Raw genomic sequence first — 15,626 nt, 5'->3', positions numbered from 1 at the left:
GAGTAATTTTAAGACATAGCAATAACAGAAACAGAAATTTAATTTTATGTATAAGCTTATAATTGGTTTTAGGATAGGAAGATGTGTGTCTTGCTGATGATAACCTCAGTGTTTAGTACATAGTAGATTTCAACTATCAAATTCAGCCAGAGTTCTTATGATTGAGGCATTCTTAGTCCTCTTTAGTCACATGCTTACAGAGACTTTCTTGGATTGTTTCATTACATTGTGTGGATTTTCTTTAAAAAAGTCGTCATCTCTATATTGTAGGTTGCAAGGAGTACTTCACTAGTACCTATAGTGATGAAAAACAAGGAGCTTTGTTTAGGGGACCGAGCCTATGAGATTTGGTTTTTAAGTGAGAGTGTTTAACAAAGTATCTTTAGTATTAGTGGTTCTTAATCAGAGTGTGCAACCAAATTACTGAGGGACATTTTCAAGATATATAAGCTCTGCAGCTCAGTCACAGAAGTTTTGATTGAGTAGCTCTAGGGCAGAATATTTTTATTGTTTGTGGGACTCATTTATTTTTTAACTAAAAGTAATGAATATTCATAATATTATGACTATTAAAACTGCAGAAGGCAAAAAGTGAATACAAAAGATTGTATTCCCCATAGAACCATTGTTAATGGATTCTTATTTTTCAAGAAATTATGTATGTATACGTAAGCCTGTGTGGTTGTATTTTTTTCTACAAATGGGCTTACAGTATGCATACTGTTTTACAATTTCTTCATTGTACATTCAGCATTCTGTATAAAACTCTTTCCATATCATTACATTTAAGTTGTTGGTTCATTAAGCTCCCTCTTGATACTTGAAGTTATTCCCAGGTTTTTTTTTTTGCTGTACTGGGATTTAAACTTTGTGCTTGCTAGGTACATATTCCCAGGGTCTGTATGGAGATTTTTGTTGTTTTGGTCTGCTTTGGCTTTTTACTTTTATCATCTAGGCTGCAATGGATTTTTTTGTGCAGTATGTACCTTTTTTTCATCTAAAGGATGAATTTTATATGTAGGATTGCTGGGCAAAGAATATTTCCATTTTAAGCTTTAGTAAATAATGCAAATTGGTTCTCCCAAATGTCCTGATTTGTACTCTTCCCAGCAGCATGTGAGATGCTTCTTTCACTACATGCACTCCAACCTTTTACAGCCTTTGTCAATCTAATACCACAGAGATGGTTTCTAATGTTTGAGTTTTCATTTTTTTAAGATGTGACTGTTGTTGAATATTGTTTATCTTCATAATTTTTATAGTTCTTTTTCTAAAACCATATGCTTATATCTTTGCTTATTTGGCTCTTTATGCCTTACATCTTTTTCTTATTTAAGAAAAAGCTTGTTGTTTCTATACTAAGAAAGCTTGTTGTTAGGTAAACATTTCCTAATTTATCATGTCTTTTTACTTTATTCATAGTAATTTCTTTAGCCATGTAAGAATACATCTTTGGTTACATCTCTGAGCCAGGCATGGTAGTGTGAATCTGTAATCCCAGTACTAGAGAGGCCGAGGCAGGAAGATCTTTCTAGATAGCAAGACCTTGTCTGAAAAAAAAAAAAAAAACAACAAAGAGGGCTGGAGGTGTGACTCAAATCATAGAGCACTTGCCTATCAAGCACAAGGCCCTGAGTTCAAGCCCCAGTACTTAGAAAAAAAGAAGGGACCTAAGAATGTTGTATTTTTAATATTCAAATTTGTTTCTGTTCCTTTGAGGTCTGTTCATGTATTTGCAGTTTTAGAAAAGCTTCCTAGTAGGATGAACCTATATTCCAATTTGCCCTTACTGTCCCAGTTGAAACATTAATAGTATCTCCATTCACTCTTAACAATTCTTGGATAGTTAGCCACTAACTATCCAAGTAATGCTATTGAATTTCTAAAAGTATGTATTTGGAAAAACTTCCCTGATGATACTGATGAAGTATCAGTGGCTCAATATCTTACATGATAAATTCTTAGGACACAGGTCTCAGATGGATTATTTTCTATGATCATATATTGAACCCTGGAGTACAGAAAGCATTTTGAGACGCAAGACAAAGTAAACACATATAAGAAGAAAATATGCAGGTAATTTTAGTAAAAGTTACCATTGCACTCTATTTTCCTCATACTTAATGAGGAATACTACAAATAATGGGACATATAAATTGAAGAACCTGAATAAAGTTTGCTTGAATGAACTGTTTTTCCAGATTTTGTCTTGTCAGTAGGACTCTCTTAAAGACATCAAAGATTTGTCACTATCGGCTCAAGAAACCTTTCTTTTTCTTTCTTTCTTTTTTTGGCAAACTTTTTAATAGTGTAACAAACATCCAAGAAAGTGCATTAATTTTGAGTTTGTAAATCAGTGACTTACTACAAAGTGAACATACTTTTCTAATTGCTACACGTTAAGAAAGTTCCCTTTGTGTCTCCCCAAATGGTAGCCCCAGTCCCAACTTCTAACATTATAAAGTAGTTCTGCCTATTTTGAACTTTATGTAAATGGAATTATATAGCATGCATTCTATTTTGTATGGGGTTCTTTCTTGTTTTATGTGTAGGAGTGCTTTCATTGCTTTATGGTATACTAAAGTGAATATTTACACTACACTTATTTATCTGTTCTTACTCTTGATGTAAATGTTAGTTCTTTGTATATTTTGACTATTATAATAATACTATTGTGAGCATTTTAATATACATCTTTTGATGTACACATGCATTATTTTCTGAGCTCATGTTTAGGAGTAAAATTACTGGGTAATAAGGGTATCTGTATGTTCAAATATGGTAGATATTGTTAAATAGATTTCCAAAATAGTCACACCTTTTTATACTCCCATCACTCATATGAGAGTGTTCCTGTTCTTCCAAATCCTTGTCAATGATTGGAAATATCCGTCTTTTAATTTTAGCCATCTACTGGATGTATAGTGGTCTCTCAGTTTAGCTGGGATTTGTTTCCCCTGATGTCTTACAGTGTTGAACAAGTTGAACTCTTGTGCAGTGCCTGTTAAGTCCTCTACCCATTTTTCTTTATCTGCTTTTGTTGATTTATAACTATTCTTTACACATTCTGGATACCATTCTTTTATTAGTTATATATGGCCAATGTCTTTCTCCCATACACTTAATACTGTCTCTTGCTTTTGTTGTAGTCTAGTTTATCAGTCTTCCCTTTCATGGTTAGCACTTTTTATTTGTTCTGTTTAAGAAATCTTTTCATTGAAATACTCTTCTGCTGTTTCCTAGATCTTTGAACCATCCGGAATTGATTTTTGTGCATGAGGTGAGCCATAGGTCAAGTTCCTTTTCTTTTCTAGCAATATTGTACTTTTTTTTTTTAAAGGCCATTCTTAGTTTTCAGCAATGTCACCTTTGTCATAAGTCAGGTATCTCATATATGAGACATTTTTTATAGACTTTATTCATCCCACTGATCTGTATCTATCTTTGTGACATTACACACTGTCTTAATTACAGTAACTTTGTAATAAGTCATTATTTCTGGCAGCATAAGAGACTTTTCTTCAAAATTGTATAAGCTATTCTTAGCCCTTTTTATTTGCCATATATATTTTATTGTCAATTAAAAATAAGCAAAAACTTCTAAGGCAGTGGGGAATTAATTATTGAAGCCAGAGTGATAATAGTCAGAAATTTTATCTAAGCTTTTAGTAATGATCAAGTTAGCTCAAATGTAGAGAATCTTTTAAGATTGAAGAATGTCCTCATGCTGTTTCAGCATTAATTTCATAATCTCCTATAGACTATTTAATAAACTGGCCTTATTTTTAATCTAATGGTTAAAGAGCATGTTTGTTTCAAGTTTCATAGAGAATTTTTTGTAAGTGTTTATAAAAAGAACATGCAAAATAAAAATATAATTAAATCTTGTTTTTTTTTCCCCCTAGGGCATATAACAGTCTTCTGTAAATTGAACTTTTTCAAGAATTCTCTGAATGAGCAAGTTGGATATTCTTACATCATGACTTAATCTGAATGCAAGAATATGAAATAATTTTTATTTCTAAATATAATGAAGGGCTGTGTGTAAACACTGACCCTAACTCAATTCTAATGAGCATTTTAGACATGAGTTTACATCGGCAAATGGGTTCAGATCGAGATCTTCAGTCCTCTGCTTCATCTGTGAGCTTGCCTTCAGTCAAAAAGGCACCTAAAAAAAGAAGAATTTCAATAGGCTCTCTATTTCGGAGGAAAAAGGATAACAAACGTAAATCAAGGGAGCTAAATGGCGGGGTGGATGGAATTGCAAGTATTGAAAGTATACATTCTGAAATGTGTACTGATAAGAACTCCATTTTCTCTACAAATACCTCTTCTGACAGTGGACTAACTTCTATCAGCAAACAAATTGGAGACTTTATAGAGTGCCCTTTGTGCCTTTTGCGGCATTCTAAAGACAGATTTCCTGATATAATGACTTGTCATCATAGATCTTGTGTGGATTGCTTACGACAATACCTAAGGATAGAAATCTCTGAAAGTAGAGTTAATATCAGTTGCCCAGAATGTACTGAACGGTTTAATCCCCATGACATTCGCCTAATACTAAGTGATGATGTCTTGATGGAAAAATATGAAGAATTTATGCTTAGACGGTGGCTTGTCGCAGATCCTGATTGTAGGTGGTGTCCAGCTCCAGATTGTGGGTAAGAAGATATTGTGTGACTTTCCTTGAGATAATTTTTTTTTGTCTGGGGATGAAATAAGAATTTGCTGACTGTTGCTCAAAAGAAACAATCTTAACATGCCAGAAAACTTGTTCATTCAAAAACATGTTGGGCACAATGTTAGGTGTTAAAGCCAGAAGTCTTAACTTACTTTTATATTGTCTCTACGTTATGTATTCACTTAAGAGCATTTTTGGAAGAAAAGAGGAAGGTGGTAGAGAACAGAATTTAGTTGTATGTAAAATTGAATTTCCCTTTCATTTGGAGAATTTTTATTTTGGAATAACAAACAAAATGATTAGGGTTGTTTGTGGTGAGAGGGTTATTTGTGGACATAAATAAATGACCCTTTGGAAAGGTACCTTAACTGTACCACAGAATGAAGTGCTTATGTTTATTCATGTAAATGTTTGCTTGTCTCAAGACTTGCTACATGAGTTATGCAATACTTCATTTACTTCAAGTTTTGAATTACATTTTTCCCAACATTTAAAATAATTTTGCTTACGTATTTGATCATGTTAACAGCAGCCTCTGTTCATAGTGCATTTATTATGTTCACTTGCCAGAACTAGGAAAAAACAGTCATGAGCCTTTCAGAAATAGGAAAAACCACAGTTAATGAGATTAGCATACTGTTAGTACATCATATGCTATAAATAAGAGTATATAAGACTGTATCCTGTTAGGAAAATGGCTTAGAATGATTGTATCACTTTTTTTTTTTTTTGAGGTAGAATCTATATAGTCCAGACTGACCTTGAACTTGTTAGGCTCCCTAGTGGAATTAACCGTGTATACCACTATGCCCAGCTATGATTATATGACTTTTGATCCTGTGAACCACTGGTGCAAGTCACTCTCCCCAAATCAGATTTCATGTTAGATAGCAGATTTTATATTACAAGAAACTGTGAGTCATTATAGCAGATACTCCCATAGCAGCAGTTCAGATACGGAGGAATATGCCTATGTTATATTTTATCTGCAGTAAGAGTATGGTTTTCTCACTATCCTTCATGGAGCCCTAAAATACAACAGATGTTCCTCATGATTTTCTCTAAAATTTTAAGAGCTTTTTTAAAAATGTGAAAATGGTATGATAAAGAAAAAAGGAGGCTTACATGTCAGAATCTGTGGCCAGTAGTGACTGAGACAATAAGTCTAGAAGCATACAGTATCTGGTTAATAAATAGCTGTATATTCTCTTGTGCTGATTTAATTGGTTATGTCATCGTAATGAATAGTCAACACTATTGACATAACAGAACACAGATTATAGTTTATGTAAGAACTTGGTTTATATAAACTAAACCAAGGGAAAGCATGCCAAAAAAAGGATTGATTATTTATCAAATTGTGAAAATTAGGCTGTCAGTACACATAACACGTGGGGCAAAAATTAAGACATTACAGAGGTAAGTTATGTAGATAAAAGAAAAATGATTAAAAGTATAAGTGCATGATAGCTCACTACTGCCACATTATTAAATGAAGAAATCCTACTCCTAAACACCTTAGAAAAGCTCTACTTGCATACCAAGAGAGCTGCTTAAGAATGTTCGTACCATATGTGTTAAGAACATTCATAACAAACTAAAAAAACCTGTATTCATTAACACCGGGGTGGATAAGTACATTCAATTTGATGGTTACCTCTTGAGAGGAGGAAGAAGGACTATGGACCTTAAAAGGCAACCAAGAAACTTTTAAAACCAGTGATAAATAAGGTGACAATAGGTTCTGATTTATTCCAGTTCATGCTTATCATATTGATACAATTTTTAATAGCACTACCTTCTTAAGTGTTCCAGTTTAGGTTGTGAATTACATGATCTTCCTACTGATAATGTCCTTAGCTTGTGTAGTAGCTACAGGGGTATTTGTTTTATTTATTTATTTATTTTAAGCTGGGAGTCTCTCTATGTTGCCCATGCTGGCCTGAAACAACAGTGCTCAGGTGATCCCCCTGCCTCAGCCTCCTGAATAGCTGGGACCACAGGAATGTGCCAGCACACTCAGCCTATTTTATTGTGTATGTACAGTGTTTCTTAGTAAAAATTTTCAGAAACTCATACTTTGGTGTACTTTTGAACATCTTCTTCTCGTTGAGACTTCACTATTAAATAGTATAATAGCTCAGTATTCTAAATATTTTGAAGAAAATAAATGTTAACTCAAGTATAACATATAAAATAATAGAAACACCTATTATGAAAATAATCAAAACAAATTATGATTGTTATGTAACTGTGCTTCATTAATTTGGCTATCCATTAATTTTTGGTGTTGGTTGCCAGTAGTCTTACTCATAAGGGGTAGAGAAACATGTCACAGAGATTAATTACCTTTATATATTTTGATTTATGCTGGCTGTCTAGGTCAAGAGTATATTTTATGAACTTGATAATGTTGCAGTTTTTATGGTGGTGGTTTGTAGAAAATCTCATCCACTAACATAAAACTTGTATATATACTTTGAAAGCAGAGCGGTACATGAGTCCTTATTAAAAGTTACAGTATTGTTTATCATGAGCATGTATAAACCTGATTTTTAACCTATCATGTAATAAGAATTGAGAATTTTTCTTTTTTGGAGGGTGTTGGGGATCTAATCCAGGGCCTTGCACATGGCAAGCAAGTGTTCTACCACTGAGCTATACCCACAGCCCTGTGAAATTGATCTTTAATGCTACAAAGAAAATTCCTAGAACATAGTAAGCTTCTCATAGCTCTTGTTTATTATTCCTCATCTCCATTTCCTAAGTGTTTTCTTTTTTATAGTGGGATTGAACACAAGGCCTTATGCTTACTAGACAAGTGCTGTACCACTCAGCTACACACCAAGCTCCTGTTTTAATTTTTAAAATAATCCTTCAAATATCTAATGTGCCAGGTACTGGAGATTTAATAATGAACAAAAGACAAAATTCCCTGTGCTCCTGGATCTTACTGAAACCTTTAGGAGGCTGAGCATCATGGTGCACACCTGTAATCCCAGCACTTGGGAGACTGAAGCAGGAGGATGGTGAGTTCCAGGCCATCCTGGGCTACATAGTAGCAAGACCCTGTTTGAAAAAAAAACAAAACAAAACAATAACAACAAAAAACCAAAAACAAAACTTTGAAACCCACAGAGGGACATTTTAATTAAAGCTCCATTTGTCATTTAAATCTGGCCTTAGGAATATTGGTAAATAATCTGAATATTTGGCCATCATTAAATGTTTAGCTACACTGCCAGGACTATTGGTGTCTATGTAGCATTTAATCTCTTTCATTGTGGGACACACATTCCCCTAGAATGGCAAGTATCAAATTACGAATTTTTTCCTTTTGCATTTGGTATTTATTATTGGCCATTCTTGGTATCTGACAGTAATTTTATTTAAATATGGTGTCTAACACATTTAAGAAATATATCCTTTCCTCATAGTAGAAGAAGAGTACTGATCTGATTTCTGTTCTGACTGAGGTCTCTTGAGGTTCTGATCTAATACTCTTTTTACTTTTCTGAGGACCAGGGTAGATTAAACTTGTTTAAAGGACAGTGTTTCTAGAAAACCCCTCTTAAAAAGAGACAGGAGGCTGAATCTGAGTGTTGTGATTTAACTAGAGTGAGGTTGTTGGCCTGCCTGTAGAACACACCAGTCCCCACATGTTCAGAGAAAAATTTGGCCATAGTTGGGGAGAAGAATTGGGGTAAGGGAATTCTAAGAGGAAGAAAACCTAGAATCTGTCTCGGATAAAAATATCTGATTGTCTTCTGCTTAGGAGGCCTCATTTGTATGTAGTATAGACAGATAGCAAAAATTGACATTTTAGTTTCTGTCATCACCTGTTCAGTTGACTAAGGGTAAGCTGCAACCTTAGTATCACATGTTATCCCTGTCCTATGAGTATTTCTTACTTTGCTTGGAAGCTCTGGCTCTGAATGAATATTCGGGACATTTTAAATACTAGAACAGAATTTAAATGTCCATGAGCTACCCAATGGCTCCTTTGCAACCACAGTTTACGATACTCTAAAAATTATTGAATGATCCATTCTGACTATATGTCCCTTACATAAGTCATATACCTGACGGATAGCTGATAATAAGATCAGCTAGATTAGGTTTACGTAGCTTCATGCTGGTTTAAGACATATAAATGACTCTCAATGAAATTTATTCTGATAGAGGACACTGTTTTTAATGGATTAAGAAAAAATGAGGCCATAGGCTTAGGAACTAGAGAATGTATTTTTAGAATTCTAATTAATGTCTTTACTTGTTCTACAAAGAAGTATGCTGCCATACCATGGCCATTATTTGACATACTGGAAATGCTTTTATAGGTTGCCTTTTGTAAATATCACAAAAATACAACTGATTTTTCTATAGAAACATGTACAGGTGACAGAAAAAAGGTTTTATGTATAGGGAACCATAGTGAGTAAACTGTTTCAGGGGAAGTTATAATTCATGGCTAGTGATTAAGCAGACACTCATAAAAGTGTTCTAAAAATTAATAGCTTGAACTGAGGTTTGTTCTTTTTTACTTTGTTATTCTTCCTAACCATAAAATTAACTCAGGTATGTTTTAACACCCAGTAATTCAATATATACTACTTCTACTTCATTGTTAATCTATGCTGAATTTTGGTGGAGTTCTAGGGAGTTGGTAAATAATAATATTTTCCATCTTACACTCTGGTTCAGAACCATATTAACATATAAGATGTGGATATTTCAGCTTTCTTTTACAGTTAGTTGACCAAATAATATACTTTTAGATACACAGCTAAAATGCTAACTCTTGATCCCTAAATTAGATGGACTTTCCCAGTTAGTCTCAGGAACTAAGACTAAACATTTGTAGGCAGAACAGAACGCCTTCCTTCTGTGCTGCACATTCTGAACATGGGAAGCAGGAGATGAGCCTCACTTTTGGCTACACCTCCTCCCAAATACATCAGTAAGTCGTTGCTGCTTTTTTCACTGGAATGATCATAACTTCTTGAAACTGAAAACATGAGCCTCTTCATTCTGATATGAAACTTGACTTTCCCCTAACTGGATCAGATCATTTTGGTACTCTGGTTATATTTTCTTCGTTCTTTAAAGCTTTTGCTTTTGAAAAAAATTACTTTGGACTCAACATTTCTTTATTTTTATCTTTTAATCAAAATCTTTATTGGGACTACCATATTTTAGGATTACATTTTTTGTTAGGTATTTTTTTTTTTCCTGCTTGTTCCTTCATAAGGAATTTAAGATGAAATTCTATCCCCACTTCCTCAACATTATCGGTAGTATAATTTGTAAAAACACTAGCACTGTGAAACTCACAAAATAAAAGTCATGTTCAAATAAATTCAGGATATACAACATTCTCTATATTGAACATTGGTAGGTTATAAATTCTTTAGGAAAGTCTATAGTAAGAAACAAATGAAAGAAAGCAGTGCAAGTAAACTCCCTGTATAGCTATCCTTATCTCAACTAGCAAAAACCCTTGGTCCTTCCTATTATTGCTTATACGCTCTCTTCAACAAAATTAGAGATAAGGGCAAAATAGTTTCTGCCTGGTAGCGAGGTGGGGGGGAAGGGAAGGGGGGTGACGGTGGGGAGGAAGCGGGGAGAAATGACCCAAACATTGTATGCACATATGAATAAAAGAAATAAAGAAACAAATTTTAAAAAGTACTTTAGTTTTGCTTAACATTTCCCTAACTTGACTACTGAGTTCTTTCTTAGTCTGGTGAATGGAAAATACTTCCACAAAGTCTACTTTACTTCATTCCCTTTCTATGTTCCTCACTTTCTTCCTGTCTCTTCTACTAAGCAGGAACATTAAACTTTTCAAGAAGCTGGAGCCCTTTACCTAAAGGTATTTCCCTGTGTCTTCCCCCACCATTTAAATACTATTTTATTTAAATCTCACACATATTATTTTATTTTATTTTTCTAGCGTCCCACTATGTTGTGTAGGCTAGCCTCCAGTTCCTAGCCTCAAGTGATCGATCCTCCTGCCTTAGCCTCCCAAGTAGCTGGGACTGTGGGTATATGGTACCATGCCAGGTTTATTTATTAACTTTGAGATGCATTAAACCCACATTTTGACCAGATGACTCATGAGCAGATGTTAAATCAATATTTTCCCAAGGCTGAAGTCAGATATCATTATCATAGTATGATGAACTTCTGAGATACAAGAAAAAATTTACATTTTTATTTTTAAAAGTTAGAAATTAGTATTAAATGTTTCAGCTCGTAATGCAGGAATGATCATTTCCTTACACTGTTAGCTATTTGCTTGTTTCTGATCATTGTATTCATATTTTAAAAGTTATACATAAGCATTCATTTTGATAATATTGCTACTTTTGTTTGTAGCAGAATATGTAATTCAGGATAAAGTTTTATAGTAAGATGTTTTATTCAGAATACAAAGTTTGGATAAATCTCAAAACTTGTGTATAAGTCATTTCAACAAGCTTAAGTCTATAGCTCAAAACCATGTGGAAATTACTTTAAAGAAAATTTTGAAGTTGTAAGTTTGATTGTTGAGAAGATTATGTGTTTTAGGGCCTCAGTTTTCTTGCCATATCCCTTCATGTTTTTGTAGATATTGTACCAGATTTTGGGACTTGCCTTGTGATGAAATTTGAAAAAGGATAAAATTGACCTTCTGCTTTTAGTTTTTCCTGTCAGTTATGTGAAGATTTTCCCCGTAAGACTTTTTCTTGAAAGCCTAAATCATTGGTTAAAAATTGTCAGTTCTTAGTTAGGCGTCAGTGACTCACTTCTGTAATTCTAGTTACTTGGGAGGCTGAGATCAGGAGGATCATGGTTCAAGGCCGGTCCTGGCAAATAGTTCTTGAGACTGCATCTCCAAAATAGCCAGAATAAAATGTATTGGAGGCATGGCTCAAGTGGTACAGTGCCTGCTTTGCAAGCACGAAGCCCTGAGGAGTTCAAATCCCAGTCCCCCCCACACACAAATGTCAGTTCTTAAGTTTAATGATAAAAAATGGTGGTATACCAAACAATCTTGTACAAAGGTTAGAATTTTGGTACGTAACCTAGTTTGTGTTAATCTACCTCATTTTTGTAAATATTTGCTCAAAATGGATATATTTTTTCCTAAATTTACCTAGTTAAAACATTCTCAGTGTTCATATGAACTCTTTTATATTCTCCCTATTTAATTATTTGAAAGTTAAATTTGTACCTAAATTTGGCTTTCCAGCATTTTACTTTTGTAACATAATATACATTTGTACTTCAATTATCCACTGAAATTTCACCATATAAAGGGTGAAATATAAAAGATTTCACCTATATCTAGAATGCCTAGTAATGTTTATTTTAAAACGAGTATTAAGATATTAATAATCAATCCAGATGGCATGTTACTTATATTATTATATTTTTGAGGCAGTCTTTTTATGTTGCCTAGGCTGGCCTGGAATTCACCATCCTCCTGCCTCGGCTTCCCAAGTGCTGGGACTACAGGCTGTGCCATCATTCCTGGGTGATACTTGTATTATTGATACAGAAGTGATAGTAACCTGCATGATCACATGGTCATTTATCAAGCACTATTACAAGCGCACTAGAAATGTCTCTGAAGCAGTCATTTGTTTGTGTGGCCATCTGGAGGTCAAAGCTAAAGGTGATGGTGATTTGGACTGAATAATCAGGCTAAGACAAATCCTTATTTTATGTATGGGGAAATTTAGCTGTAGAGAGATTAATTTACATTAAAGTCACACAGGTAATAAGTGGTAGAAGTAGAATTTACACTAGTCAGCCTAAACCTTTCTGGCTTTGTAAATTGTGACCATCTTCAAAAAATACTTGGTCTTGACATTTCCTCTGCATTAACATCTCCTCATTCTGCCCCTCCTTTTCCCTCCTTTCCTTCAGTAAAAGGTAGGTTAGAGAAGAGGTTTAGAAGAGAAGTCATTTCCTTTCCACTCTAGTTACTATCTTGTATAATGATTGTACTGTAAATCATAGGTGCTTTAGATTCATACCTAATAGAAAATAAAGTGTAGGTAGGGTCTTTTTCTTTTTCTGGGACTGCAGCAAATAAGATGTCTGAAAGCTCAGGGAAACAAAGCTTGCCTAAATTACCTTCTTGATTTAAATTGTTTTTAATTCAGTACTTTAAGCATATCTGTGATAAACAATGGTAACTAGAGAATCTTCTATCAGAAGAAAAGGGTATTTAAGATGTAAAGTTTAAATTTAAAGGGTGAGATACTTAAGGGAGCAGCAAGTAAGAAAAGGAAGAACTTCCTGCCTCTTAAAATCTTGCATAATTTTATATATTATCTTGAAACTTGATAAAATCTCAGTTACGATTATTAGTTAAATCTTATTGCCAGTAACAGGAGGAACCCTGAAAAATCCCCTGAATTTCCAGGTAAAAGAAAATTTTCAATATTTACAAAAACCTCTTAAGTATAGATAAGACTTTCTTGATGTTTTCAAAGAGAACTAGAAGCCCCAAGAAATTTTTTAATTGAAAATTCCACCAATACAGAGGGCATAAGATCCTGTGTATCCTTCACACCGTTTGCCCCTATGGTACTATTTTGCAAAGCTATGGAACAATATCACAATTATCACATACAATATATGATATAGGGATATTGGCATAGATACAGTCTACTAATTTTACTCAAATTTTCCCAGTTTTACTTGTATTTATTTGTGTTGCAATGGAGGTGTATTTAGTTATATAGAATTTTATCATATGTGGCCACCACACCAATTTCTGTGTCCACCATCACAGTCAAGGTATCACAACAAAGATCCTTCATGTTGTTCTTTATAATAGCATTCACCTCCCTCTCTCTCTCTCTCACTTCCCTCCTCTTCTCTTTGATGTCACTCTGGCAGCCACTAATCAATTTTCTATTTTGATGAAAATATGTAAGTAGAAGCATATAGTTTTATGAAAGCATATAGTTTAAAGTTTGTAACTTTTTGAGATTGACTTTTCACTCACCACAGTTCCCCACAGATTGATCCACGTTGTTCCGTGTGTCTTATTGTTGAGCAGTGTTCCACGTTGCTCATAGTCATTTACTTGCTGAAGGACCTCTGGGTGCTTTCCAATTTGGGGCTATTGTGAATAAAGCTGCTGTGAACATTCATGTACAGAGATTTTCATTCCTCTGGGACACATGCCCAAGAGTGCCTAGAATTTAAGTAAAGAAAATTTAAGATACTAAAAATATTTACTCAGAATAGGTATTAGGGCTAGTCACAAATCTGTTCTTAGGTCTTTTATCTGAAACAAAACAATCTACTTTTTGACTGAGGAATTCTAATTTGTGTGCTTTTTGGTAGGAGATGGCACCAAAGACCATTTTACCTTATAGTTTAAAAAGAAAAATGTATGAGAATTTGTGCATAAATTACAGGATAATTACAAAATTTGTGAATTGGCACAATATGCCATTAGCTAAGAGGTACAGATAACTCATGCTTATTGTATTTCCGTTAATCATTTTCCCTTTTAATTTTTCTGATATTAAAAGTAACAAGTAATTGTGGGAAATCAGAAATAAAGAAGAAAATTAAAACCCTAAATATCAGGAAAACCACTGTTAAGATTTTCGGCATTTCTTCCTGATCTTTTTTATGTGCATGTGCTACTAATTTAATACAACTTTTATAAAATTGGTATTTGACTAAATACAGCTTGATATCCTACTTAAAATGTGCAAATTAAAAGTTGAGCTTTTAAAATGTTTTTAAGCTATTTATAGGTCTTCACTTGTGAATTACTAATTTTTTTCTCATTTTTCCATTGGTAAGATAGTGTTGGGGTTTTTATGACTGTCACTGCATATATAGAAAGTTCTTCAGGAATAATATTTTAGTTGGATACTTTTTTTTACATTTTTCTGTTCTTTCAAGATACGCTGTGATAGCATTTGGATGCGCCAGTTGTCCCAAATTAACTTGTGGGCGAGAAGGCTGTGGAACAGAGTTTTGCTACCACTGCAAACAGATTTGGCACCCTAACCAGACCTGTGATGCTGCTCGACAGGAGAGAGCCCAGAGTTTACGTTTGAGAACCATCCGTTCTTCCTCTATTAGTTACAGTCAAGAGTCTGGAGCAGCAGGTATTTATGTCTGATTTTTTTCTAATAAGATTATTTGACATATACAGAATGCCTAGTAGGTTTAATTAGAAAGAAGTATTCAGTTACTTTTATCACCTGTTTTCTATTCTTTTTGTGTGGTGCTGGGGTTTGAACTCAGGGCCTCATCCTTGCTAGGAAGGCACTCTACCACTTGAGCCACTCCTCCAGCCCGCCCTCTATTCACTTTTAAAAAGTGTTTTTATGGTTTATTTATTTTTTTATTCATATGTGTATACATCGTTTGGGCCATTTCTTCCCCCCTGCTCCCTGCTCCCTCCCCCATGTTTTATGTTTTAAGTGTTTTTCTGTCCCAGAAGCACTCATCCTGAGAGAAGGTGATATGAGATTGGAAAGAGTTTATTGTCCAAAAAAAGGAAATGTCATGATTTTTATTTTAACAGCCAAAAACAGTCTAAACCTGTTTCATAAAGGTATCTTAGGCAAACCCTATATATCACCTGTAGATTATTCCTAATTATGTAAATATCACAAAATTAAATATTTAAAACAGTATTTATTCTTGGATCCATTTCATTTAAATATTTTGTGAAACATATATATATGTATGTATATACATACATAGTTTTGTTTTTTGTTTTTTTTTTTAACAAATATCTCACATCCAATCCAAGAGTAAAGATATAAAACCATACCTTAGTTAGGAGAGCACTAAGAACTTTAAGGTATCTTTGATCAGGAATTTAGAAATTATCTAGGAAATATGTACATGAGCAATATATATCTCACAAATCTTAAAAATTAAAAAATCTGAACATATGAATATT

At 33.8% G+C, this 15,626-nt stretch overlaps 1 protein-coding gene across 2 annotated transcripts in view; it reads left to right on the top strand.

The window, feature by feature from the left end:
* Window positions 1-15,626, top strand: part of Rnf19a (ring finger protein 19A, RBR E3 ubiquitin protein ligase) — a 50,257-nt gene that overhangs the window by 18,934 nt on the left and 15,697 nt on the right. The window contains exons 2-4 of one of the 2 annotated variants that reach the window (XM_020180548.2): window positions 3,244-3,280; window positions 3,906-4,667; window positions 14,612-14,820. In XM_020180548.2, the coding sequence (XP_020036137.2) occupies window positions 3,994-4,667; window positions 14,612-14,820 (883 nt within the window). In that variant the 5' untranslated portion in view covers window positions 3,244-3,280; window positions 3,906-3,993. The remainder of the gene's footprint in view (window positions 1-3,243; window positions 3,281-3,905; window positions 4,668-14,611; window positions 14,821-15,626) is intronic. The other variant, XM_020180549.2, reaches the window with a different exon arrangement.

This window comes from Castor canadensis, chromosome 3 (assembly GCF_047511655.1).
Source record: "Castor canadensis chromosome 3, mCasCan1.hap1v2, whole genome shotgun sequence".
Classification (NCBI taxonomy): domain Eukaryota; kingdom Metazoa; phylum Chordata; class Mammalia; order Rodentia; family Castoridae; genus Castor; species Castor canadensis.
Note: the sequence above shows the minus strand (reverse complement) of the source record. Positions and strands in the feature narration are given on the sequence as shown.